The 27,633-nt window shown below is 42.1% G+C and overlaps 1 protein-coding gene across 3 annotated transcripts; it reads left to right on the top strand.

Moving 5' to 3' along the window:
- The first annotated feature begins 200 nt into the window (after positions 1-200).
- Positions 201-27,633, top strand: mphosph8 (M-phase phosphoprotein 8). Of its 3 annotated transcripts, XM_076111580.1 has the most exons (14): positions 215-447; positions 3,771-3,932; positions 4,697-5,761; positions 6,225-6,312; positions 6,406-6,651; positions 6,745-6,867; positions 11,225-11,313; positions 22,269-22,409; positions 22,647-22,733; positions 23,705-23,859; positions 24,175-24,326; positions 24,685-24,809; positions 25,791-25,874; positions 26,234-27,633. In XM_076111580.1, the coding sequence occupies exons 1-14, from the start codon at positions 346-348 to the stop codon at positions 26,273-26,275; spliced, it is 2,661 nt and encodes an 886-aa protein (XP_075967695.1). In that variant the 5' UTR covers positions 215-345; the 3' UTR covers positions 26,276-27,633. The 3 variants fall into 3 exon arrangements, with proteins under 3 accessions (XP_075967677.1, XP_075967685.1, XP_075967695.1); XM_076111562.1 differs by lacking the exons at positions 22,269-22,409; positions 22,647-22,733; positions 23,705-23,859; ... (2 more) ...; positions 25,791-25,874; positions 26,234-27,633 and adding exons at positions 14,002-16,366; positions 17,393-21,295 and having other exon boundaries at positions 201-268; positions 344-447; XM_076111570.1 differs by lacking the exons at positions 11,225-11,313; positions 22,269-22,409; positions 22,647-22,733; ... (3 more) ...; positions 25,791-25,874; positions 26,234-27,633 and adding exons at positions 8,214-8,355; positions 8,742-10,642 and having other exon boundaries at positions 214-447.

Raw genomic sequence — 27,633 nt, 5'->3', positions numbered from 1 at the left:
TATTTAAAAAAAATAATGAATACACTAATGGTCCTATAGTCCAAGTGGTTTAAGATAAGTCTTAAAGCGAAACTTTAAAAACGTATAAAACACGTGGTTAAGAAAAATCTACAATTGTTTTTTGCAAAAGTGAATTGTGATTTAGAAATGAAAGATTTGCGAGTGGGCACATGAACGCAACACGCGGTAAGAGCGCGCGGTAAACTGGTTCCTGTGTGCTCGTGCTCGAGAACCCTCTGAGCACCGCAGAGCTAACGGTTACCGCCAGGTACGCAAAACTGCGGCCCTCACGAGTACTGGATCCAAAACACACAAATAATAGCTTGTTGTTGTTTTTTTAAAGCCATGGCGGCTGAGGCTGACAAAGTAGAGCCGGTGGATAGCGAGCAAGACGAGGAGGAAGATGTGTACGAAGTGGAGAGGATCATCGACATGCGAGTGGAAGAGGTAAAAACTAAGCTAAGCTAGCTACCGTAGGTAGTTAGCTACCGTTAGCCGCCTTGGCTAGCTTTGCAAAACATAGCTGTCTTTGGATTGCTTTCACTCCACTCTCACGACGTGTAGCTCACACACACCCTCCGTTACATTAACTCACATGTCTACAGTGTATTTATATATGTATATAAGGTGCATTAAATTGCTCTTGTCCATATTTTAGCATCGTTTCTCCCATGATGTCCGTTCGCCTTTCCCCCTGCTGGGGCCAAAGGACGGACGTCTTGTAAAAGCTTAACACCCCCATTGTCCTCTTTGGTGCATTTGCTCCAGCAAAGCGAAACTAATCCAGAGAATATAGTGCTAGCTGTTAGTGTCATTGTGCATAACACATATTGCATGGTGGTGTTTTTGTTTTTAGAGGTTTAGGGTTAGTGTGTGTTTATGAAAAGACAACAACAGACCGACTCACCTGTGTGTATTTACAGATAAACGTCTCACTGATAATATGTATCTGTTGGATCTCACTTATACTATTTTAAATTACGTTGTGTCTTTGTAAGAACATAGTAACGTGATTATTTTGGGGGCATCTGCTACGTTAATTATAATATTTCAGCTGTGTGACATTAAATCTTTACACAAATCAAAGTTATCTAGTAACCTATTAGTATTTTACAAGATGCTTTTAAATAATATTCTATAGCTGTAGTTGTCCCACTTAGTAAGTAAAAAAACAAAAACTATTTCAGTAACTAACTCACTAATAATGAACTGAAACTGTTAAATTTCATCACAAATGATGTACATCAGTGTGTGTCGCATTGATTATATTATATTATGTATTTGTTGAAGTTTACAGTAATCCTACTCTATTTAGTCTTTTAATACAATATCTGCCGTTTCTTATTGAATACCTCCAGATTTTTGTATAAATACTATGTCAATATATTATTAATAATCGTAGGTTATAGATGTTATAACTCGGTTATTTACCTCTTTTGTACAGTTTGTTTACGTTTTGCAGCAGTGATGCTTCCTATTATTATTGTTATTATTATTTCTCATGTTGTGTTTACAAAGTCACAAGACAGCGCCACATTTTCACACTTAAACGTTAACTCCTCTTAGTGTGTGATTCTGAAGGCAGTGCTGTTGTGTTGGTCGTGTTTGTGCCGGGGCTTTTAAAAAAGCATTTACTCTGTTCGTTAATGTCAATTTAAGTAATCCGATTATTTCCCAGCTTTGGACACTTTCAGGATAATTTGCGAGATGAAAAATGATTTTGGAGATAACGTAGGTGAATTTATGCTGGAGAAACATTGTTGTGCAAGTATGTGCATTTGCAGTGATGAAGAGACGAGGAGAGAGGAAATGTGATCTCCAGCTGAACCAAACTGTACTGATCTTCCTTTCAAAAGTAAAACTGTTTCCAGCTTTCACAGCTGAACAGGAAGCTAAACTTCCCCCGGTCGGGCTAGTAGGTCAGAAATCTACTTGCCCGGGACGATGTTTACTTCTCCCTATGAAATAGTTTATCAGTGGTTCTCAAAAAAACCACAAAGACTGAAGTGAATTGTTCTGTTTTATCGGGTTTGCTCTCAAACTTGGAGCAAACTGTTCAATACGTAGTTGTAGTTTCGCCCACATCTTCTCTAACTCCACCCGACTGAACTCCTGTTTGCAGGATAATTTAAATACTCGCTTGAACTTAAACTCATAAACTTTGTTTTTACCGGCCACCATTTATTTTTGCAACTGCCAGATCGTTGTGCGCAACTCTGAACAGAGATGAGAAGGAAGCAAGATGGCTCCACTTTTAATTATTTATGGAGCATATTTTTTAAAAACAATAAATGTTGACTATAGTTAGTGTGGTAAAACAACAATACACTATAATATAAGGAGACTCATTTGTTAGCTACTTACATTGTGTTTAAGTTATTTTTTACAGGTGTGTTGTTGGATTTAGGAGCCCAAAATGGCATTTGAATGGCCCCGGGTAATGCATATGATTGAGCCCCGTAAAACACAACCACAGTGGCAATAAACAGATCTCCAGCTGTGGATTCATCCTCACAGCATCACTAAACACAAAACACATTAATGTAAATACACTTAAATAATGACAGTATTGTTTAATGAATATTGTACAGGAGAAACCGGTTCCAGACCAAACGGGGCCAGAAAGTGAATAAAGAACTTATACGATTGTTTATCAGGCTGTGACTCTAGAGCCAGAGGTTTTAGTCAAATGAACTCAATAGCAGATTAAAAGGCGGACTGCTTTGTAAGGAGACTTAAGGGACCTCTGTGAGGTGCAAGATGAGCCTCACCTGGTCAAAGGAGCTAATACGACCCCTAGTGAGTTATTAACACCTCAGATTATACACAGTCTCTTCAGAGGCTCCCAGGGTTTGTACCACCTGTGTAGTAAAGAAGCTCAGGAACACAAACAGGGAGGACGGGAGCCTGGCAGCTCTGCAAGAAGATGCAGCCGTTAAAATAGACTGGTTATACGTTGGTGAAGTGAAAATAATAATGCTATATAATGATCTCTGTGTACGTGTCAATCAGAATGACAGGAAAGCAGAAATCTAAATGTGTGAAGTGTGAGGAAGCGACAGCCATCGTAAATGTTAAAATAATAAATGAACAGAATATCTAAAGTCAGACTTAAGATGGATGTAATAATTATGATAACTGCACAACATGTGCTGTGTCATAGAAAGATGGTGATGTGCACATCTGTTGTCATTGTCCTGTTTTTGTTTCTGCAAAGACACGTTTGACGGTGAAGATGTCTTACTAGTGTCACTTTTAACATGCAACACATCTTTAGACCCATGAAAAGAGAAAACAGTGTTTAACTTAATCACTCTGAGTCATTTGTTTGCAGCTCTTCAACTAAATGTTTCACTGTGAAAATAACAACAACAAAAAACATTAAGAAATCTAAAATATGGATTTAGTCCAACTGTTTGGGCCTCTGGTCCCTTCACAATAAAAGCCTTGTTGTTGTTTCAGCATTGCTTTGCTGCTCGTAATCTTGTAAACTTTCCTTTTTTAGGCTTTAAAAACCTTTTCAAGTGTTTTTGCTTTTTCTGCCCAAATGAACTCTCTACACTGTCTTGTACAATATAGCATCTACTATGAAAACAACCAATGCATGAAGATTCATTTAATCTAGTCTGTCGGCCATGTTTGCGTGCAGGCAGCCGTCATCTGAGTCTGTCGGTGGGTGAAACAGTCGCCAGATAAACTGTGACAGCTACGAGCCGCCGTGTCGGTTTAGTGGTGTAGAAACGCTCACTTCTCTCTCTGTGTGTTTCCAGGGCGAAGTGCTCTACAGAGTCCGATGGAAGAACTACTGCTCGGATGATGACACGTGGGAGCCAGAGGCGCATCTGGAGGACTGTTGCGAGGTCCTCTTGGCTTTTAAGAAGTCCATGGCGGAGCTCAAGGCCAAGAAAGAGGCCGAGGCCAAGAAGAGCGTGGTAAGTTTTAGTGACAGTCAGGTAGTCTTAGTACTACTGGTACTGTACTCACCGAAACAATAGTACTGGTTTAGGTACAGCATTTAAGGAGTAAAGTAGGGACTCTTACTCATGCACAGTTTTTGTTTAGCATCTCTTTTCATTCTGTTTAAACCAGGAGGCAACCTCAGAGTCTGAAACATGAATCCAAAGCTTCATGTGTTAAAGCTGCATTCTCTCTAGTGTCCACCAGGGGGCGACTCCTCTGGTTGTATCGAAGTCTATGAGAAAATGACTCTACTTCTCTCTTGATTTATTACCTTGGTCATATATACTGTATATAAGAAGAGGAAATAGTCATCGTGATTCATCCATTGGTTTTTGGACTGCCGTCGCCATCTTGGCTTTTTGCAGCCAGTGAACAGGAAGTGACCATATTTGGGCTGAGGAGGAGTGATGTACAGACGACGTATACGTCTCTATTAGAGACCTGTCAATCACTGTGTAGCCCCGCCCTAAAGCATCCCCTGCTTTATGGTCTGTTTGACTCTAAATGGACCATAATGTACGAAATGAACATCATGCTGTATTGAAGAAGACTTGAAACTAGAGATTGAGACCATAAACTCATGTCACGGTGACTACGTCTGCTTCTTATTTACAGTCTATGCTTTAAACCAGACACCTGTAGATGAATGGAATACTGTGTCAAAAACCAGGGGAGCTAAAAAATAAAAAACAATGTATGATATTAAAATGTGATGTTGCTACTCCTGTTCTGTTAGAAACCGCCGCCTATAAAGAGCGACACGGTCGATGCCGACTCAGAGAGCGAAGGTGACAAAGACCGTCCAACCGAGTCGCCCGTCAAGAAGAAGAAGAAGAAAAAGAGCCGGGAAGGAGAAGAGGAGCCGCCTCCAAAGGAGAAGAAGAAGAAGAAGAAAGACAAACGGAAGGAGGAGTTCAGGCCTCTACCGGCACCAGAGACAGACGAAGAAGAGGAAGAGGAAGAGGAGAGAGCTCCAACTCCAACTTCTCCTCCCAAGGAGAAAAAGAGTGACTCTAAAAAGAGGCAGATAGACTCTGAAGAGGAGGACGAAGAGCCTGTTCCCTCCAAAAAACACAAGAAGGAAAAGGGGAAAGAGGGAGGAAAGTATAAGAAAGACAAGGCAGAGGAGGGTAGGAAAAGGAAAGGGAAGAAGGAAAGGAAGATTGAAAGCTCTGAGGATGAGGCCGCTCCTCCTCTGGACGACACCCTGAGCGACGTCCCGTCCGACTCCCAAATGGACGATTCGGCGTCAACCGAAACTGCGGCAAAGTCGGGCGAAAAATCCCGTTTGGAGGACAAGTCGAAACAAAAGAAAGGGAAGTGGGAGGTGAAGCTGCAGGGCATTAAGGACCTCATCCAAGACAAAAAGAGCAAAAAGCCCGACGCCACTCAGAAAGAAAGCAACCTCCAAAAACTGAAGAGCCTCACCTCTAAAGTCAAGGAGGACGCTGCGCCGCACTCTGACTCCAGCGATAGCTCCACGCTGCATAAGAAAGCCAAGAGCAAAGGGCCGGAGAGCGCCGCCGCGTCGGCAGCACCGCCGCCCAAAGTCCCGTCTTCCTCCACGTCCTCGACGTCCTCCACCTCCTCCGTCACAGCGACTGGCAGCACCACCAAGCCGAAGGAGGAGGAGGTGGTGGCGGTAGCGGCTAAAGAGGAGGCGCTGGGACCGAGGGAAGCGTCGGGCTCCACCAACCTGTTCGAGAAGTTCCTGTTGAACTGCGAAGCAAAAGACCGAGCGCCCCGACGGCAGCCGGCGCATCAGGCCGTCCCGGAGAAGATCAGCAGCAAACCCACAAAGGTACATCACCGTGTGACGCTGGTTACTTTTAACTCGTCAAAAAATGGCAAACGCATTTGTTCAAACTCAAAGTGGAGACAAACGTGCATTTCGTGTAATTTATACAGTTTAGAAAATGTATAAAACATTATAATCATTTGTTGTTAATGAGATATAACATCAGTCCTCACTTCCTGAGCCTTTATCCCTTTTATTAAGCTTTGTTTAACTTGTTATAATATTCTATCTGTGCAAAGTCTCAGAGAACGTGCAAAAAATGCCTAAAATCTATCTACTGTTAAGAAAGATATAAGGAGTAAGTTATTGAGTAAGTTATCCCATTTCAACATATTTAATGTATATATTTAAAGACTTTTTGTCAAATGGTGAACATTAGTCAACATTAATGTTTGCCCTGTTTGATGGATTCTGCTGCTCACTGGTTTATCTGGAGGTTTGAACATTGTGTTTTGTTCAACATTAGCTAACAGGAAAGATTGAGAAGTTCTCCAAGACAACCAAAGAATCTCCAGCTCAGAAACCAGAGCCGGAGAAGAACAAGCAATCAGATGGTATGCTCGACACACACAAATCATTATTATATATATGTACTATATACTGTATATAAATATAAATATGCCGACTTGTCTGCTCCATCCTTTCAGCCTCCAGACCCGGCCAGAGTTACGGCTTCAGTCTGGACAGTGAGGAGAGGGAGGCGGAGCCGAAGCCCGGGGAGGATTCCCGGGAGCGGAAGGAGAGACCGGAGGAGACGCAGCGGACCGGCTGGGAGAGGAAGAGCTCGACGGAGGAGAGGAGGAAGAGGAGAGAGGACAGTGAGCCCAGACTCTTCATGGCGTGTGACGACAATCAGGACACCCAGGATCCACCAGGGGGCGCTGACAAGTCTGGTATGGTTCACATTTACCTCTCTGCACAGTTGAGATGTTCACATTTACACCTTTCCTAATGAAGCGTCTCTCTCTGCTCCGTGTGCTGTCCAGACAAGGGCCAGGCCACCTTGAGTCTGGGAATGGACCTCAACCTGGACTGGATGACTCTGGACGACTTCCAGAAACATCTGAACGGGGAGGATGAGATCCTGTCGGGTCCGCCGCTGTCGCCCAGTGAGTACTTTTACATTCACAACTCAGACAGCTGACTGACGACCACTGCTGTCTAGAAGCTTTCAAACTGTTGATCTTCTGCTTAAAACGCCTCGTGGTTGTTAATCAACTCATTGTTTTTATGTTCCTTATTATTAAATGCACAACAACTTCAGAGAAGCGGCCGTTGCAAATGAAAATCTTGGATCTCAAGTTCCCTCAAACGATGCTCATTATAAGTATTTTAAAAAAAAATAAGGAGAACTTATGTACGGTAATAATATCGTATTGTGGGGCCTCTGGTGATCACCCTTACCTCACTTTGTTCATGTCAAAACTATTAGTCGGCTCAAAATCATCATTCTTTTCAGGATTTGGTTACTTCAAACGTTTTATTTGGGATTTTAAATGAGACATTTAGAATAAAATGTTGATGAAATCTGACGATACTGACGTTTTTTCACAGCTTCTAGCTGCGATAAACTGTAGTTTTGTCGATTGTTTAAAGAAAACATGATCTCATTTTTTCCAATGTCTTATAAATAGGTTTGATTGTGAGATCTACAATGCAAACTTTCTTTCACCTTTGAAGCCCGAGAAGCCCCCGATTGGGGGCCAGTGAGAAGACTTGGCTAAAGACCGTGTGAAACAATGCACTAATCACAAAATCAAATTAAACAACAGGACCTGGGCTACAAGAATGTATAAGCCATTTTTACATGCTCCAAAGTAAATGAATTAACAAATATCAAAATCCATATAACATCACCTAGTCAACCCACTCGCAATATCAATATTTCAAAAGAAAGCAGACAGTCCACAGATTCCAGACATATACATCAAATCCCTCTACATCAAAGCATCAGCGAGATATGAGCCAAAGAACACCAACAACAGAAATCGCTTCATCAAACGATAGTTGTAACATTTCTCTTAGCTTTGCTGTTTTATTTTACCGGTAAATCCACACTGAAATATGTGAGACCTATGTCCTGTGTTACACTCCAATCATTCCGGGCGTTTCTAGGGGCCGTTAGGCATTCGAATCGCCGTGTGTAGCAGCCTGCACTTCCCACAGGACGGCACCTTGCTGATTCTGATTGGCTAACAGTGCTGTCAATCTCATTTTGGTGGTTATAGCTAAATTCTATTGGCTCTAACATTCAAATGAGGTGTCATTCACTCAAATCTTCCAATCCGTTGCGGAGATGTAGCCTGGCGTACTCGCAGGCAGCTGACGCAGAGAGCATAGCATTAGCTTGGTTTGGCGTCGTGTGTGTTACTTTTGCGGTTGTTTTGTCATCACTTTGTTGGAATTTTTGAGAGAAAGATGTCAAAACAACGAACAAAGAAATATTTCACTCCAGACGAAGTACTGAAACTGCTGGAGGAGGACCCCGGGAGCCTCGTTCGTCCTCGTGATTCATCGTCGGATGACGAGGATATCGTGCATCCCGACAACACACAAGACAGCAGTGACTCGGATTACTGTCTTCCATCATCGGAAAGGTATGATCGTCTTATAAATGTTATATTCATCGATGTATTGGTGTTTTCAATCTATCTAGAGCTAGCAGCTTTCTCAGGGCAACACTTTGGCTTAGTTATATGGTCTGATTGTATACTGAACAGTTTTCTCTCTCTCTGTGTGTGTGTGTGTGTGTGTGTGTGTGTGTGTGTGTGTGTGTGTGTGTGTGTGTGTGTGTGTGTGTGTGTGTGTGTGTGTGTGTGTGTGTGTGTGTGTGTGTGTGTGTGTGTGTGTGTGTGTGTGTGTGTGTGTTCCCCAGCACAGTGGTGTGTATTTATACCACTTTATTGCTTTTACATGTATTACAATTTCAGAACCAGACCACTGAATGAATACATTTGTTTTTCTTCCACATTGTGGTTTACAGTGATGAGGATTACGAGCCACCCCTTGCCCCCCGTGTCCCAGGACCTTCAAGGGCCCCACAGCCAGCAGCATCCCCTCCCCCCACGGCTCTACCCACCCAGTCGTTAACACCTCCCCCGACCACTCGGCAGAAGAGAGGACGCTCCTCTGTGGGAGCTTCTGCTCCAGCTACCAAGCGTGGAAAGAGTAGGTTGGCATCTCCAGAGAGTGAGGAGGGGGACAGGTGGCATGACAGAGAGGAGGAGTGCATCAAACCTGACCCTCTCAGGTTCAAGCCGGCCAGGACCCCAGGCCCCACATTCAACACCACCAGAGCATGGTCGCCCATCAGCCTCTTCCAGCTTTTCTTTTCAGCGTCTGTTGTCCGAAAAATCATTGACAACACGAATGCCAACGCTGCCAAAAAAAAGCAAGCTGGGTTGAAGTTGAAGTGGGAAGTGCTCACGGTGAAGGACTTTTACATATTCCTCTCCATCATCATCTTCACTGGCCTTGTGACGGTCCACAACAGGTCTGACTACTGGAGGAAGAAATGTCCGTACAACTTCCAGTTCCCCGGTGACAGCATGACACGGAACCGCTTTGAGTCCATTTTGTGGTCACTTCACCTCAGCGACCCAAAAGAGGACGAGGAGAATGACAAAAAAAGGAACACTGCTGAGTACGACCGGCTGTTCAAGATCAAGCCGCTCTACACGGACATGGTGACCGCCTGCAAAGCCCATTTCCAGCCGCACCAGAATGTGTCCATTGACGAGCGGATGGTCAAAAGCAAAGCCCGTATCAGCATGAAGCAGTACATGAAGGACAAGCCCACAAAGTGGGGTTACAAACTGTTTGTGCTGGCTGATTCATCGATAGGCTATACCTGGAACTTCTTTGTCTACGCAGGTAAAAGTGAGTCCACCACAGGCCATGGTCTGAGTTACTCAGCAGTGATGGACCTTTTGCCTTTCCCTCTCCTCGGTAGCGGCTACTTGTTGTACACAGACAATTTCTACACGAGCCCCGCTCTCTTCACTGATCTGTCCAAAAAGAACATCGGCTGTTGTGGGACCATCAGGAGACATGTAACTGGCTTCCCTCAGACCCAGACCAACAACCTGCCCAGAAAGGCTGAGAGGGGGGACATGCGTTGGATCCGGAGTGGCAACCTCCTCTTCGTCAAGTGGATGGACATGAGAGAGATAGCGATGTGCTCCACAGTGCATCAGGCCTACAGTGGACAGACGGTGGGGAGAAAGGTGAAGGAGGCTGGGGAGTGGCAGAAGAAGTCCATACCAGTTCCAGACAGCATCGTGGACTACAATCGTAGCATGGGGGGGGTGGATTTGTTCGATGCACTGATCGGATCTTACAGCGTCCGCCACAAGACGATGAAGTGGTACAAGACTTTCTTTTACCACTTTGTGGACATCGCTGCTGTGAACAGTTATCTTTTGCACAAGGAGCTGTTCAAGTTGAGGCAGGACCCCACCCAGACAAAGCCCTTCACCCACAAGACCTTCAGGGAGCAGTTGGCCAAGGAGATGCTGGAGTTTGCTGAAGGCTCAGCAGCCACCCCGCCCCCACCCCGACCCCCACCCCCCTCCATCACCTGCATGCCCATGGTCTTCGACTGCGAGGAATCAAGGATCAGGAGGCTTTGCAAGAGGTGCCGCGATGCTGGAAGGCCCAAGATGAAGACAGCTGTGTACTGCAGGAGGTGTAAGGTTCCTCTCTGCCTCACCTCAAAAAAGAACTGCTTCCAGCTGTGGCACGATGCACAGTAACTTCCTGATGGATGTGTATAGATGGACAATAGTGTCAATAGTTTTGGTTTTGTGTGTTTTTACAGTTTGTATTGTTACAGAAATGTTTACTGTTTTTTAAATAAAGTAAATCTGTTCTATTTGGATTCAACATTCAGTTGATTTGTGTGGTTATTTTTTGAATGTGAAAATATATAGAGGTCTTCAAAAATGCCCAAAACTGCTGTATTTGGATGTATTGAACACCATTTGTGATATATATAAGTGAAATATATAGTTTGGTACATGAGAAAAGTCAAATGGCACAGGTGGTCCTAAAATGGCCATTCTGGAGACCTCGCCTAAACTCTCTGTACTAAAACCTCTCTAATTTTGTTCTGCTTCACTTTATCAGAGTAAACCTTTGCAGAGAGACTTGGGAGATGTTTAAACCTGCAGCTGCATCATTCCAAAGAGATAATCATCCTGAAATTGTTTTTTTAGGCGAACCTGAAACCTTTTCATTTGTGCTGTGTGCCATCTTCATTTACTCTTAACCAGTAACATATACACTGATATTTACACATCTGAACAAATCTCACAAGTGTTCCCTTTATTATAACACCAACATTATTCAAATAGACCTTGTGGTTGCAGAGATATACTCTTTTTAGTATGGGTATGCAATTTTAGAACAGAGGCCTAAAAAATTTGTGTTTTTATTAAACTTCCCTCAACCTTTGCCTCTTTTCAGGTGAGCTGCGGGATGCTGTGAAAAGTGGAGATTATATGGCTGTAAAATTGGCACTTAATTCCAAAGAGGACTACAATCTGGACCAAGAGGTATGTTCTAGCCCCTTCAAAGGTTTTGTGCGGACTAGCTAGTGCCTTATTTTATTTAGTTTTATATTTAATTTATGTTTAGGCTTCTCTAGTCTTCAATTTCAAGACAAAAGCACATTTTATAAATTTGACAGCTTGCACCTTGGTTGGCCCGTGTGTGTGTGTGTGTGTGTGTGTGTGTGTGTGTGTGTGTGTGTGTGTGTGTGTGTGTGTGTGTGTGTGTGTGTGTGTGTGTGTGTGTGTGTGTGTGTGTGTGTGTGTGTGCGTGTGCGTGTGGTTCAGTATGAAAAAAAAAAAAGGTTTGTGGATGACCAGGATAACACAGTGCTGTGTCTGTGACATAAAGTTAAATACCTGCGCGGCCGTTACAAATTACGTAGGAAAGAATTGAAGTATTTCTGATAAAGGTTGTCCAGGAATCATCATATATACACTACGGTTGTCCAGTCTCCACACAACACCTGTTGTATCTGTTTTAAACACATTTTAACGAGGTACTTGTTATGAGACATAGGTGCTTGTAGAGTCTGTTTGTGATTTGACTTGATCAAGTTTGAAACTTCTGGAACCTCTTTGGAATATCTCAATAGTATCAGCAGTAATGGAAAATACTAAACAGTAAACATGCCAGATTAAAGCTACACGATGCGGCAGAGATGACTTAATAATAAACCCATGCAGCGCTTCTAAAAAACAAAAAGATTTTAAAAAAATTGTCAAAACTGCACCAAGGAGAAAGTGTCTCCTCAGGATCTACATCCACACACTTTACTGTTTCATGTCTATTAATAATTCGACGCCTCAAGATGTTTTTCACAACTCCAAAGAAACTCCTCTTCTGCAACAAATCCAGGTAAGAGTGTCCTCTCAAATGCTTAAATATTTGTGATGGAAAGTAAATATGTTGTATGTTAAAGGGATAGTTCTAATGTTTTAATGTGTGGTTGAATGAAGTACTTATCCATAGGTCAGTGTATACCTACAGTAGACAAAAATACTTATCAATTGAAGTTAGCGTCATATTAACAATATTTTCACAGCCTGACGAGGCACTGAAGATGTTATATACGCTCTCTTTATAGCCACAAGACTCCTTTTACAAAAACTCTCCTCTCAGAACACGGGAGTTTCTGGTCGGTTAGTTAGTTTTATTGTGTGACTTTGGTGAATCTAAACTAAACATTTAAAACACGAAAGTCACACAATAACACAAACTCACTAACTGATGGAGGCAGCAGAAGACCAGAAACTCCTGTGGTTTCTAAAGTGAAATTACAGTTTTTGTCAATGGAGTCTGGTGGTCGATAACAGCTTCAGATCCCCGTCAGGAAGGTCTGTCTGACAACAAAGTAAAGAGGTGAAAATATTCTAAATATAGTGAACATTTAAACTGATATTGACTCCATCTACTGTAGTAATACACTGACTATGGAGAAGAACCTCATACAACCACAGTTTAAATCATCCAAACTATCCCTTTAAGCAATGATGTAATAGTGTAAATATTTGTAATGTCGTCATTTAGTGTGATTACAACTTTTATTTTATGAAACAGGAAAACCTGTATGTTAATTTGTGTGTATTAAAGTTAAATTATACCTAATATGTATTGAGTTCAAGGGCCATGTAGCTTACTTTAAACCTATTGTTCTAGCGTGGGCAGAATGTATAAAAGCTAAAATCTCCACTGACGTAAAAGAACTCATTGCAGTTAGTAGCTAATGTGTAATTGTGTATTGGTAACTTTGACCCAATATATTATTCATTCAACAATATGTGTTCATGATAATGTGTGCACATTAGAGACTGGTGTCATCTTTCCTTGCAGAGAACACGCCAATGGAAGAAGACACCGAACACATGAAGTAATGGGACAAGATGAACCCTTTGAAGCAGGTACATAACTGTATATGCTTTTAGAACTTGTACCATCATTGCACATGTGCAGCCAGCATGCGCCAGTAAATATCATGTAGTCAGGATCTTTTTTTTAATTTCTTTTATCTTGGCATCAAAGATTTTCTACATAGTATTACTTAATGTGTTTATGTGAAAAACACTAGCAAGTGTTCCCATGTTTTGCATTTGTACCAAGTCACGAGTTTCATAGAACACCGCTATGCTAAGCCGAAACTTTCTGTTTATGACATCAAAAGTAAAATAATTATTTGTTTTGATTGCACGCCATGAATGTAGGTCTAGTGCATATTCTGTTCTCTCCATGTAGCATTTCATCCAACACCCCATGACTACATATACTTGGTTAGACAGTTACGATGTCAAATCGCTGCTTGATCCAATAAAGCCATTAACTGTTCTCGAATGGGTCACATGTGGTTTTTGTACCGAGACTTCAGAGGTGTCAGGGGTTGTTTCGATACCGATGTTGGGCTAGATAGTGACGTGTAGCCATCACATTGTGTTTGAATGAGCCTGGATCCTGGCGGGGCATTGCCAAGGTGCTGAAACGTTAAACGGCTATTGAAACATGTGCAAAGAAGTACCAAAATTAAAATAGTCACCTGACTTATCACCACCACTTAACCAAAGTTCAAACCAAAATTTAGCTTTGTTTTGTTTTTCCCTCACATTTATGTCCGAATGGATCTTTGTTTTAAGTACACTCAGTCAAATTCTTCATGGGATCTGATTTGGCAATGAGTCTTACATATGCTTGTTCTTTTACAGGCTTGTACTATTGGTGAGACGAGGTCATTTGAAGGAGAAAGGAGCTTGATTGAAGAGAGAAGTTCGAGTGATGGTCTTAGGTTGACTTCTAACCTTGACAGTGCCAGAAATGACGAGGGTACTCCGAGAGTAAAAGAGAATATCCCACAAGATTTGGATGGTCCTAAAGATGGCGAAAAAATGCCAAGCTGCCCTGCCAGTATAAACACTGAGCAAGTGACAGTGAGGGAACATGAAAAGATCCAAAAAGGTGGAAAGGATATAACTGAATCCCAAAATGCTGCTTGTGATTCAGCTACTGAGCAGGAAGATCAAGGAAAGGAAGACCAGAAGCAAGCACAGGAAGACGAGATGTCAGACGACACAAATCGTGGTTTATCAAGTAAAATTAACTTTAGTCGTTCGAATTTCACCAGAAATGCAGGAAGGATGCTGACGAGAGCCAATGGCAAAACGCAGCAAAAGGGCGTAGCTAACAAACAATGGTCCCACCAGGAAGCAAATGACTCAAGTGATGAGGCGGAGGATGGGTTGGAAGGTCAGTCAGATGGTACGGATCAAGTTCTGTCTGAGTCGAGCACTAAGGAGATCCCTATAACACGATTGCGGCGCCGCAAGAAAACTGAGAGGAAAGAACCAACACGATCCAGTTCAAGGACCTGTAAGAAAGTGCTTGAGACGGCACCCAGCAAAGCGGACGATGAGAAAAAAGAGCCCTGTAAAAAACACTTCTGTTTATATTGCAAAATGGCTTATACTCAAATTGCCAAGCATTTGGAAAGGAAACATGCAGAGGAAACTGATGTTGCCCATGCAATACACTTCCCCAAAGGTTCCAAAGTTAGACAGACTTTGCTCGACCAAATTCGCAATAAAGGAGATTATGAACATAATTGCCAAGTTCTCAAAAGTGGCGAGGGGGAAATTGTGACCAAGAAACAGGTTAAGAATTCCAGCGTATCTGTTCGTGACTTCCTGCCTTGCCAGCACTGCTTCGCTTTTTATCGCAAAACTGACTTATGGAGACATGAGAGGTCATGTAAGGCCAGAAAAGGAGATCCGAAATCTTCCGAAAGAACAAAGAGAGTCCACAGTGCTGCCTCCCGGCTGCTTCCAATGTCAGAGTTCCTAACCGGAGGCTGCGAGGAAATCATCCACATCATGCATCAAGATGACGTCTCGCGGCATATCAGAAATGACCCACTTATTTGTAAATATGGCAATGCGTTGTCTGCTAAGTATTACCATGACAAGTCTCAGTTTGCTTATATCGCACAAAAGATGAGGGAACTGGGTAGATTTGTGGTCGCTGTAAATGAGCTTGACAAGAGCGTGAAGTACCTGCATGAAATATGTCTACCATCCAGATTTGAATTAGCCGTTGAAGGGGCCAAAAAAGCTAGTGGCTTTGACCCCAGTTCCAGTAAGTTTAAAACCGCTTCCCTCGTCTCAAAGATCGGCTACTCTTTGAAGCGAGCTGCTGAAATAGCTTTCGGGGAAAGTCGCATGACAGAGGACAGTGAAACTGAGAGTGAAGTGAAAAAGTTCATACAACTTCTTGATACAAAATGGAACCAGTGTTTTTCTCGCAAAGCTCTCGCATTATCGCTAAAGCAAGAAGTCAAGAAAGTGGAAGTGGACAAATCAACTGTGACTGAAGATTTGATCAAACTCCACAGGTTTATCACGGGGGAAGAAGAGGAAGCCAGGAAGGAGTTGAAAGAAAGTCCTAATTTGTCAACGTGGAAAAAGCTCAGTGAGGCCACTCTGGCAGATGTGTGTCTGTTTAACAGAGGAAGGGTAGGAAATATTGGTAGAATGCTTTTGAAAACTTACATTAGCAAGAAGAGTAGGGGAACTTTTGTGCCCTCAGCAGATCAAGTAAGGAAAAGCACAAAATTGGAGCTGGACCTTGGTAGCAGTTTTACCAGTTTAGAACTAGAGGGTCAATATGGGAGGAACATGCTGGTCCTGCTAACGGAAAGGATGGTTTTGTCAATCGACTTGCTCATTGAAAATCGAGAACAAGCCAGTGTGTCAAAATCGAACCCCTACCTGTTTGCACGGACTGAAGGTCCATCCTTCATCAGAGGATTGGACTGTTTCCGAAGGTGCGCAATGGAATGTGGAGTTAAAAACCCAGAAGCACTTCTGTCCTCATCGTTAAGAGAGCAAATCGCCAGCTGCTGGCAGCTCATGAGCCTCAGTGAAGTCGAAGTGGATCAAGTGGCCAAGTTGTTGGGAAGGAGCAGCGAGGAATGTTACAGGCTCTTAAAGAATGCGTCACAGCTGGAGGAAGTGAGCAAACAACTTCTCAAGATGGATCGAACGCTGCCATCAAGTCCACCCAGTACTGCAAGAGATGGTGAGTACCTTTTGGATCCTTTTGTGTTACATGTAATGTGTTCTTAGATTCTTGTTCTTAGAGTCCCTTGTTGCACATAACTATCTGAGAAGCCGTCATTGGAATGTGTTTGCAAAAGGGCAGGGACTTTCAAAAAATACTTCGCAGGTGATCGTGTGAACCATCTGTCAATCGAACTCATCGAGAAAAGCCTTCGCTGCCGTTATAGAAAGACTCTCCAGTTGTGATATAACTGATGCTAGCCACTTGCAGCATCTAAGTTAACATCTTTAGGAGCCGGCATTGTTGTTTAGAACATGTTATTGCCGTCACCTGACCCATGGTGGTGGGACCGTGTTGTTGTGGAAGCGTCACACCCACCCTCCAGTTTCCCCCAGGGTTGAAACTGTTAGCTCAAAACCAAACAAATACATTTTTTTATTCTAGATCTGGGCACATAAAGGATCAATTACAGTTCATGTTTGACTGGAGAAGTTTCGATTCTACTTGGTACTGGGTTATTTCGGTCGATACCTTAAAGATATAGAGTACCGATACCCAGTCCTAGTTATCAGTACATCATCCGGGTACTCATCGTGCACTGCATTTTTTCATACTTGTCGGTATAAACGTACTTTTGCACTCAAAATAGCAAGTGTAAGTACAGAAGAACACAAATTCAGACACGGCATAAGTTCACCCACTTGCTTGTTCTGCAACTTATCAGCTGTATCACACAGTCTTCATCAACAGATTAAGTAGATGTTCAGACTTACCAATTTTCTGATCCCTTTCAGGACTTGACACTTAATTCTTGACCTTTTTGAAACAAGTTCATAAAAGACGCTTCACTCAAGGTCTACTCTGGTGTTTGTTCTGGAGCTTCTGACAATGTCAAACAGTGTTGGACACGGCTGCTAATGAAACAAAATCTTGTTTTTTCCAAGATGAGGAATGAACTGTCAATGTCTAGAGTCAACATAGTTTTATCATTTTAAGAGACTGTCGTTACATAATTGTGATTCTCTACGCTCTTATCTTTTTTAGGAACTGTTCAGAAGCCCGCTTTAAAGAGGAGACCTTGGAATGAGAGGGAGCAGGCGGCAGTGAAGCGTTACTTGTGTGAATTTATCACAGGGATGAAGGTTCCAGGCAAAAAGGAGTGCAATGCTTGCATAGCTGCTGAACCAGATCTTGGTGGAAGATCTTGGACAGATGTCAAAAACTACGTACACAACACACTACAAACAATGCGGAGGAGAAATAACCATCACAAGTCTGAAGGGAATGTAAACGAGAGTCCAAAGAGTCCAAAAGATGGCATCTTAACTATGGAGAAAGATTTGGAAGACTCGTCAGTTGTCTGTAATTTGACAACTGTGAATCCAGATCACCTGCGAGAAAGTCCAACTTGTTGTATGACAATGGCTCCTACCAACTACGTCCAAGAGATGACTTCAACTTATGCAACCTTGTGTTCTACTAGTGTAAACATGATCCATGCGAGTCAACCGTTGATTTCTACTTTTACGCCATTGAATGCTACTGACACTCAAGTGGTCCCTACATTTACTCCACACAACACCACAAATGCACTAATGACTCCTCCATACACATCAGACAACAACCTAATCATGCCATTGTCGTCTTATTCACAGAATGCCACAAGTATGGCACCATCTTCTGTGTATACACCGCAGGACACTATGGGTACACCATTGATTCCTAATTTTACCACCTTTACTGCTCCAAGCACCTCAATGGTTCCTACTTTTACGACGTTGAATAATAGCGCGCCGATGATCCCTGCATACTCGCCACTTAACGAAAGGAGTAGGCCAATCGTTTCTTCCTTCACACCTCTGAACCATTCGATTGCACCGGTTTACCCAACAGGCCTGCCTCCCACAACCGCACAGGTTGTTCCAACAATCCATAGACCAAGTGTTCCCGACAGAACACCAGTTGCACAGGAAAGTATGTCCGCTGCGGGAAAACAAGTCGGTCCAGCTGTCAAGCCTCAAAAGAGAAACAAGCGGTTGTGGAGCAAGGAGGAACAGGCTGCCGTGAGGCGTCAGCTCGGGGACTTCTGTAAACTGGTCAAAGTGCCAGGCAAAAAGGATTGCGATGCATGTTTAGCTGCTGAACCTGCCTTGAACAGCAGAACGTGGAGGGAAGTCAAATATTTTGTACATAACACGATTCAGTCAATGAAAAGAAGAGGGCATGTTGTCGCCTCCAAACAGAGTGAAGTACAGGAACCAGAGATTCATAATATTCATAATATTCAAACCACCGAGTGGGATGGTCCCGTTTATCTGTCCCTGTAAATATTTGAAATGGACTTCCAAAAAAATAAGTGATCAGTGAGATGTTAAAGAGGTATGCCAGGGCTTTAATCTCACATTATATGGGGTTTAATTGTCAGCAGATGTGAATTGTTGTGAAATGTACTGTCAGTGAACCTTGGTCTCAGTAGCCCAATGGATCTTGACAACAATTACAAACTGCCCTGCCCTTCTTTTAGTCACACTTTTTAGAAACGCTTCCTGAAGTATTCAGAATCAAGTCCACCAGACCAAGCTACTGGTGTACTGTTGCATGAATAAACACTAAAATGGATGGAACTGAGGACATTTGTACTGTAGCTTTTGCTCAGAAAAAAGGCTGATATTAATGTTTTAATATGGTTAGATTGCATATAAACGTATGTGACGCACTCAAATATGTAATATGTTTGTCGGATCATCGCAGGTGATCTCTAGAAAGTGCTCTAATTGAGGCGTGCGATCATTTAGTCAATGTGAATCTCATTTCTGCCCGGATTTGCGTCACCAGTCATCGGCTGTGGCTCCCAAACACGCTTTCACAATACTTGTGAAAATGGTGAAAGCGATGGCTGAAATTGTTTGAGGCCACCGTGACTGGGACATTTCCCACAATGCACTGAGCAAAGGTAGCCTCGGTGACCGTACATTTCCAGAGGGATTTTTACTCGTCTCTACTTCAAACATCTATCTTTCTGCCTGTACTGTTTTCAGTAGTGTTTTTATCAATTTTGATGATCAAAAAAAAAATGAAATGGAAAAACCTACCAGCAAATCTTTGCATCCAGTCCCTCCACCATGATAGATATGCGTTGACTTGATTCCCAAAATGCCCGGCTCAAGTGTACTGTATTCTTGCTTTAGCCAGTAGCCTTTATTGTAGAAGGCCCTGATAGCCTGCAGCGGTAACGGCATACCTTCCTTGATGATGTTAGATGATTAGGAGCTCTGTGTGTATACCTCTCACTTAAATATGAAAAACATATTTCTTTCTCTGAGAATCCTGTTGATAAATGTTTATCTTCACTTATGTATTTTATTTTTTTGTCATGCGTATTAACAAGCTGTCAAAAGGTTTGGTTGTATTTTTGTATCACTATACAGAAACTGTAGAACATTTTAGTACTTTATCGTTTTCGATATAGTTGAGGTTAATACACTACATTGGTCCCATTTGTATTACTTTGTTTTAAGCTTTTATAATCTGGACGTTTGTGACATTAATATCCAGTTTTTGCCAAGATCCGATCGCCTTATGTTGATTATTTGCTTGATATTTCTTTCCTGATCACGTCTAACTCACAGCATAGTAAGTGTAGTTTTCGTTTTGAAGAAGGGAAGTTATTACAAAAGTTGATAAATGACCAGAATTAAAATCAAAATTAAAATGACACCCCTGTACATGTTTAGATATAAAGGAAAGGTACAGTGTGTTGACATCTTGAGTGCTTCAGATATTAGAATAATCTTAACATCAAGTCTCTCCTGCAGTGGAATTAACATGCCGACTGTTATCTTGATGGCCCACTGGCAGATGCTTTTCAATATGTACACATTCACAAGACAAAACAAGAAAGCTACTTCACCTGAGGTTACATGTAAAACATGTTTTTAATTTTATGTATCATGTTCAAACAAAGGCTTGGATGACACTGTCCCTGAGACAATCCTTTAAAAACAGGCACAACCAGGGCAAATTTGACCAATTTCACAAGTTGTAAAACAATGTACCTGCACACCGCAGTAATACTTGTTTCTGCATCCGCTTCATCAACAGTTCGCATCACAAGCGCATACCATATCGGAGGAAATTTTAATTTCTGGCCGATGCAGATATTTCATTTTAAAACCTTTTATATGCCGACGATGTGCCGATATCATCATGCATCCCCAGATCACGCCGCATCATCACCTTTCACTAAAAATGCAGTTTAGTTATTACAGCAAAGATAAATTGTACTTTTGTTTCTGTAACATACAAACCTTGTTGAAGGTTTTTTTAAAACAGGATATTGAACACACTTTCAACCTGAATTTCCTGTTGAACCAACAGCAGACTGCTGGGTCGTCACATTTCGGTTTCACACTGGACATTCAGTGAGCTGTGTGGATCTGTTTTTTGGACGACTCTGTATATGTCTCTGTTTTTATGATTGAAAGGTCCAGATAGCACTACTGCTGTTAAAATATTTGTTTTGTTATCCTCTGTAGCAGCTGTAGAATCTGTTTAGAGTAGCCAGTGTTCACCTTTTCATAGCTAAGCCATTAGCGTCCATAAACCGGGTCAGATAACCCTCGCTAACTCATTCACACCAGTGTCAAACAGGTTTATTTTCTGTGTATTTGCTCCCTTGTGAATGGAGTATATGTGTGTTCCAGTATACAGTTGTGTTTTAATTCATCCGTTTCACGTCTGCAGGAGGTTTATGATCGTTCAAACACTACCATTTACTGTCTTCCCCCTGTATAGTAGCTCACTTTCTCTCATTGCTGTTGTATAAGCACACAGTGTTACTCTTCTTCATCCTGTTGTAATTATGTCGCCTTCAGTTGATGCTTCTTATCAAGTCTTGTAAGGCTCTTATAACTTCGGCTTGTACAATAAAATGCTTCTTGGCTTAAAGATTTTGTTGTTATGAAAAAGACTTTGTATTTGTTTTACAGGTTCTTTAAATTTTTGCTTCTTTATCTGATTTTCTGGACTTGTTTTTCAAAGTGTCAAAGGAGACTATTACGGTATTATTTTTAAACGAGACTGAAGCGTCTCCTGCATGCTAGCGGCTGTGTTAGGCTGTATACAAAGGCTCATCCAGGGCAAGTAAAATGCCACATTGGGCCACTTACATTTGACAACTCACTTGCCCAATCGGACCCTGTCTTGTTTACTATAACCAATGTGTTTGTCATTAAATTGATTATTAGAGCACAGAGTTTCTCATAGAATTACAACTAATTTTGCTCTCAAAGTGCAATAAGTATAAGAAATGTTTATGCACACTGACTGACAAAAACAACCAACAGCTGGACTTAAAGAATTTAAAGTTTATTCGATTTAGATTTATTAAAGAGTCTGGGATGAAGCCTCGAGTTCGCCGATTTCGCAGTCGCCATCTTGGAATACGGCCCATGTTGTTTTTTTGCAACCAGTGAACAGGAAGTGACCATATCTGGACTGAGGAGGAGTGATATAGAGACACAGTATACTCTCTGGTTAAGACCTGTCAATCACTGTGTAGCCCCGCCCTAAAGCATCCCCTGCTTTATGGTCTGTTTGACTCTAAATGGACCATAATGTACTAAATGAACATCATGCTGTATTGAAGAAGACTTGAAACTAGAGATTGAGACCATAAACTCATGTTTACAATGTTTACTGAGGTAATAAATCAAGAGAGAAGTAGAGTCATTTTCTCATAGACTTCTATACAACCAGAGGAGTCGCCCCCTGGTGGACACTAGAGAGAATGCAGCTTTTAAATGTAGTGATTCTCGCTCTTTAGCTGTAATTTAACACAAACTGCAAATCAGTCAGTGAGAAGCTGCACATCTCCCCCTCCTCCGTCTGTGACATCGTAGCGCTGTCTGTCTGTCTGCAGGACGTCAGCGGTATGTCTCTGAGCATGCTGGCAGCGGCGGGGGGGCAGGACGACATCCTCCGGCTGCTGATAAAGAAGGGGGTGAGGGTGAACGGGCGACAGAAGAACGGCACCACGGCGCTGATGCACGCTGCCGAAAAGGTAACGCAGCCTCTCACCTGAGATTTAACATGCTACTGTGATGTGTTTTATTTTAGCTTCTTGCGTTGCCCCAAAGTGGTTAAATGAATGCAGCTTTGAAGTATGCTCACCCATCATTTCATCTCCAAAAGTAGGTGTTTTCTCACCACATAGTTAGTGACACACTTTTTTAAATTGGTAGCACCATCATCACTTCTGTGTGTTTTCTTTCACCTTTATTTTCTATTTATCCGTCAGAATTTCTTGACCACCGTTGCCATCCTGCTGGAGGCGGGCTCCTACGTCAACGCTCAGACGCTAAGCGGGGAGACGGCGCTGATGAGGGTAAAGCTGCATTTCACACACTAACCTCAAAGAAATAAATGAAAGCAACCTAAGTTTGACCATTTACAGCAGACATCTCCAGACTGAAGTCTCTGGCAACACAAGACCGAGTCCTCCAACTGCAGTTTAATACAAAGCTCTTTTAATCACACGGAATACAAGCTGTGTGTTTTCAATTACATTTCAATAAAGATGGGAACATACACTCTGACCCCTGAAGCAGTTTTGGGGCGTTTTTTAGCTCCTGTCACATTTTACAGTCATTTCTGTGGCCTTGTTTTTTACAGTAATATAAAGTCCTGCTCCTCTATAGAAACAGAACCATCATTACTAGAAGTAGAGAGAACTACAACATGTGTTTAATGCAGAATAACAGTTATAAAGACATAAATCATAAAAAGGAGAAAAACACAATTTCTTTGATAATTTCTTTTACAAAAATTGGCAAACAATGTAACCTATATATTCAACATGTTTCCATGTGTCTACAGGTGTTACTAATGATGGAGAAAAAATGGAGGCTCCACATTACAAACATCAAACTATTACATTTTTACATCCTCTCCTCTCTGCTCTGCGTTCGGCAGCCTGAAGTTCAGTCAAAGTTTCACAGAATTGTTGTCACGTGACTGTTGGTCTCAGCCGAGTGAATCAAGGCTTCATAGTTGCTCTGAGGAGCTCATAATTTAATGTTTTTTACAGAATCTGGTTAAAACAAAAGGGTTATTTGTGGCGAAATTTTAGATGAGATGTGGAATGCTCCGTTTCGGTTGCTTTTTCTGATGGAAGCGTGCCTTTCATCACTGCTTTGTCTGAAGTGTTTCTGTTAAAGGAGACGGCCAGTGATGGGGAAAAAAACAAGACCATTGAACGCACCTTTAGGCTTCTTATCCCGACGGATTCGCGGTGTTGAAGGATCTGTACATGAGACGCCGGCTCTGTTGGTAACCGTTTCCTCTCCTTCACTTCAGGCGTGCAAAAGAGGGAACGCCGACGTGGTGCGCCTCCTGCTGGAGTACGGAGCCGACTGCAACATCGTGTCCAAGAACAAGACGGCGGCCATGTACTTCGCTAAGCTGGGCAACAACCTGATGGTGTGCGACCTCATCAAGGACCACACCAGCATGTGAGTCTACAGTCTGTTGGAAGGAGGAACAGCTGTTAAGTAATGCCGTGTTGATGCCGTAGTGTGGCGTTATCACACAGCAGAATATTACAGATTTTATTTTATTTTATTTTATTAGTTTATTAGTTTATTAGTATGCTATCGACTGTCTCACTGATCTTTCTGTTGTTTTTATTGTCTTGTTTTTGCTGCTTTGTCTGTCAAAGCACTTTGTAAACTCTGTTTTTAAAGGTGCTCTATAAATACAGTTATTATTATTATGATTATTATTTTGCCGGTGAAGTCACTCAGACTGTCTGTGTCTCCGTCTCTCAGGCTGTCCAGCGTGGCGGAGGACGCCATCCGAGCGTACTTTGAGTCCCGTCTGGTGCTGCTGGAGCCCGTCTTCCCTCTCGCCTGCCACCGGCTCTGTGAGGGACCCGACTTCTCCCTGGAGTTTGGCTTCAAGGCACAGCCGCAGCCGGAGGGTAAAAACACACGCTGTAGTGGCCATTTGTCCAATAAATCAAAATAATACAAACATTAATCATAGGGCCACTGATACACCGTAGATTGTCCATACAGGATTCCGTTTTTCTCATTTATTTAGCAAACCAAAACAAGCAAACAAACAAAAAGAACAACGAAAACTCCTGTTGCTGGTAAAAAAAACAGCGACAGACAGACAAGCAAACATCTAGAATAATTAAACAATACTACGTATAATTAAAATAAGATCAAATAAATAGCTCCTACACACGCCTTCATCATTCATCCTTTCCTAAACACTCACACCTTCATCGGACTCTCCTAACACTCGTCTCCTCTCTCCTTCTCTCTGTTCAGGCTCGGGCGTCCTCCTCTTCATCTTCCACGCTAACTTCCTGAACGAGATCACCGCCCGACTCTGTGGACCCTGCAGCGTTCACGCCGTCGTGCTCAACGACAAGTTCCAGCTGCCCATCTTCCTGGTTTGTTCTCAAGAAATAAAAAAGCAGCAGTTCAATCACACGTCTCACTGAGCCGGAAGCTGAATATTAACAAAATAAATCTAGTCATTGTTATTTTTATTGAAGTATAATAATGAGCTTAGAGCTCGTGTTAGAAGTGAAACGGCTCATAATTCATCTCTAATATCTGTTTTATATTCATGTGAAAACATCTCCTTCAAACTACTGGATTCATTCAAGTTTATCACTAAAACTACATTTTACAGATAACATGTGAACACATCATGATAACGTTATAATGTACCTTCAGCCAGTACTCATGTTCACTGAGCAGAGCCTGAAGGCATCATGATGTAACTGAAGTGAACCTCCGTTGGTTAGCCGTTAGCGGTGCTGCTAACGCTACTAGCTCTCCTCCTGTTGGTTAGCCGTTAGCGGTGCTGCTAACGCTACTAGCTCTCCTCCTGTTGGTTAGCCGTTAGCGGTGCTGCTAACGTTACTAGCTCTCCTCCTGTTGGTTAGCCGTTAGCGGTGCTGCTAACGCTACTAGCTCTCCTCCTGTTGGTTAGCCGTTAGCGGTGCTGCTAACGCTACTAGCTCTCCTCCTGTTGGTTAGCCGTTAGCGGTGCTGCTAACGCTACTAGCTCTCCTCCTGTTGGTTAGCCGTTAGCGGTGCTGCTAACGTTACTAGCTCTCCTCTGATTGGTTGTTTACAATGAAACATGATCAGAGGTCAGAGACTAGAAACACATGTTCTACTGAGTCAGTAAAACTTTATTTACACTCTGATGGTTAACGTTAAACTTTATTTACACTCTGATGGTTAACGTTAAACTTTATTTACACTGAGATGGTTAACGTTAACCATCAGAGTGTAAATAAAGTTTAACGTTAACCATCTCAGTGTAAATAAAGTTTAATGTTAAACTGTGTCATTGATCTGAGGTTCACACATTTTTCCTGTTTTTGTTTTTTCTTTTCTTTTCTTCTTCAAACATTCAGGACAGTCACTTCATCTACTCCTTCAGTCCGGTTCCAGGCATCAACAGACTCTTCATTCGACTAGCAGAGGCTCCAGCAGCCAAGGTGACACACACACACACACACACACACAATAGATTTACATAACACATAAAAGCCTCTAAGTCAGAAAAATGACTCAGGAAATCTGCAGCGTTTTTAGTTTTTTTTAACCCGTAATTTATTGTGAACCAACGTTGTGATTGGTTGGACAGGAAGCTGTGTCTTTGGGCAAATCTAAACTGTATAGAGAGGGAAGTCCCTCCACAGACATCCAGTATTTTGTCAATTTAAAAGGTTAATTTTGCAACTTAAGAAAGTGAGAGTTTGGTACCGCCAAAGTAAAAGCTCTCCAGAAACAGAATGAGTGTTATTGTAACGTAAGCAGTGTGCTAATAATTCATCTGATGATGTTCTGTCTTTAGGTCAAACTCCTCATCTGTGCGTACAGAGTCCAGCTGCAGTGATCAGGTGGAAGGAAACACACACACACACACACACACACACACACAGCTCCTCGTCCTCTAAGAGAGGAAGAGTCTGTTGGATCCTCGTCATCGTCAAATCCTGGACTTGATGAATCCTGTTAAACTGTTTCTGCAGTGTGAATCTTGAGGATGTGGAGACGACGATTTACACTTTCCCGTAGACTCCAGATTGAACGGATCACAGAACTCTCCTCTCTCTTTCTCTCTCTCTCTTTCTCTTTCTCTTTTGGAGCAACTTCCAGAAAACAAGCCCCTGGTGGGTCGTGCCTTTCTCCTCCTCCCTCCAGCGTGGATGTGACAGACGCTTGTGTTTGCACATCTAGCTCGTGTGTATGTGTAGATTAACTAAAGAAGGTTTTTCGGGTGCATAAAGAGGAGATTCTTTTGTCTATTTTTAGCCTTTTCTTCTTTTTTTTTTTCTTGGACCAAGTTGAAACTCGTTTTTTGTTTTTTTTTGTCACCATGTTACTTTATGATGGACTTGTGTCGGCTCACTAACGTGTATCAGTGGTGGAAGAAAGTCAGTCAGAACCTGTGAACTTTCCTAAAAGCTGTGACGTGTTTTTCTGCTCCGCTGACGATAAATCAGTTTTTGTGTAAATTTAAACCCATTTTTGTGTCCGAGTTACTCGCCAATCTAAATATTATCGCATCTTTTTCCAGTTTTCCAATTTTCGACAAATTTCCGTCACATTCAAACACTGACTCAACACCACATCACTTTTCCACAATGATGACGTGTTGAGTGTTTTAATGAATGAAGAGAAGTTCCTTTCTTTGCCTCCTCACGCTCCTCACAGTTGCTGTTTATATTTTCCGGTCTGTAAATATTCACCTACTATAAATATACATATATACAGTTGTAAGGCGTCATCTGATGACGTGTGTCTGTTGGAGACGGTTAAGTTATATTTGTGTGTACAGTGAGAATGTTTTTAGGGCTGCTAGTTAAAGTTTTGGGGTTTTTTGGAGTTCAGACATTTTTACTCTCTGACAATCTTGTTCATCTGGTTTCAAAAACCCAAATTATGTGAGGACGCGCCTCGACTTTTTTAGTGATATTTGCGTATGAACTAGGGAAGACGGAGATAAGGTCTTTAAAAGGAATGCTGTTTAGTCAGAAACTGTGAACTTGTTGAGGCCTCTCCACGCTGCCTTAATGTCCTCAACGCTTTTACTGTGAAGGAATAAACAGTGAAACCACATCAATGCTTTTAATCCGTAGATCTCAACATGCAACATGTTTTAAGAAGAACTGCTAAAGGTGCATGATACAAATACAGCTTTTCTTTTCTATTTTATTCAGAATATCTTCTAAATAAACAGCAGCATCTTCA

The sequence above is a fragment of the Anarhichas minor genome, unplaced genomic scaffold (assembly GCF_050575085.1).
Source record: "Anarhichas minor isolate MPS153535 unplaced genomic scaffold, ASM5057508v1 ptg000004l, whole genome shotgun sequence".
Classification (NCBI taxonomy): Eukaryota; Metazoa; Chordata; class Actinopteri; order Perciformes; family Anarhichadidae; genus Anarhichas; species Anarhichas minor.
Note: the sequence above shows the minus strand (reverse complement) of the source record. Positions and strands in the feature narration are given on the sequence as shown.

What these genes read in the sequence shown, in the direction of transcription:
- mphosph8 (XM_076111562.1), top strand. Translation starts at nt 346, where the DNA reads ATGGCGGCTGAGGCTGACAAAGTAGAGCCGGTGGATAGCGAGCAAGAC. An exon ending in TCGACATGCGAGTGGAAGAG is followed by an intron (nt 448 to 3,770) that starts GTAAAAACTAAG and finishes GTGTGTTTCCAG; the next exon opens with GGCGAAGTGCTCTACAGAGT. An exon ending in TCAGCAGCAAACCCACAAAG is followed by an intron (nt 5,762 to 6,224) that starts GTACATCACCGT and finishes GTTCAACATTAG; the next exon opens with CTAACAGGAAAGATTGAGAA.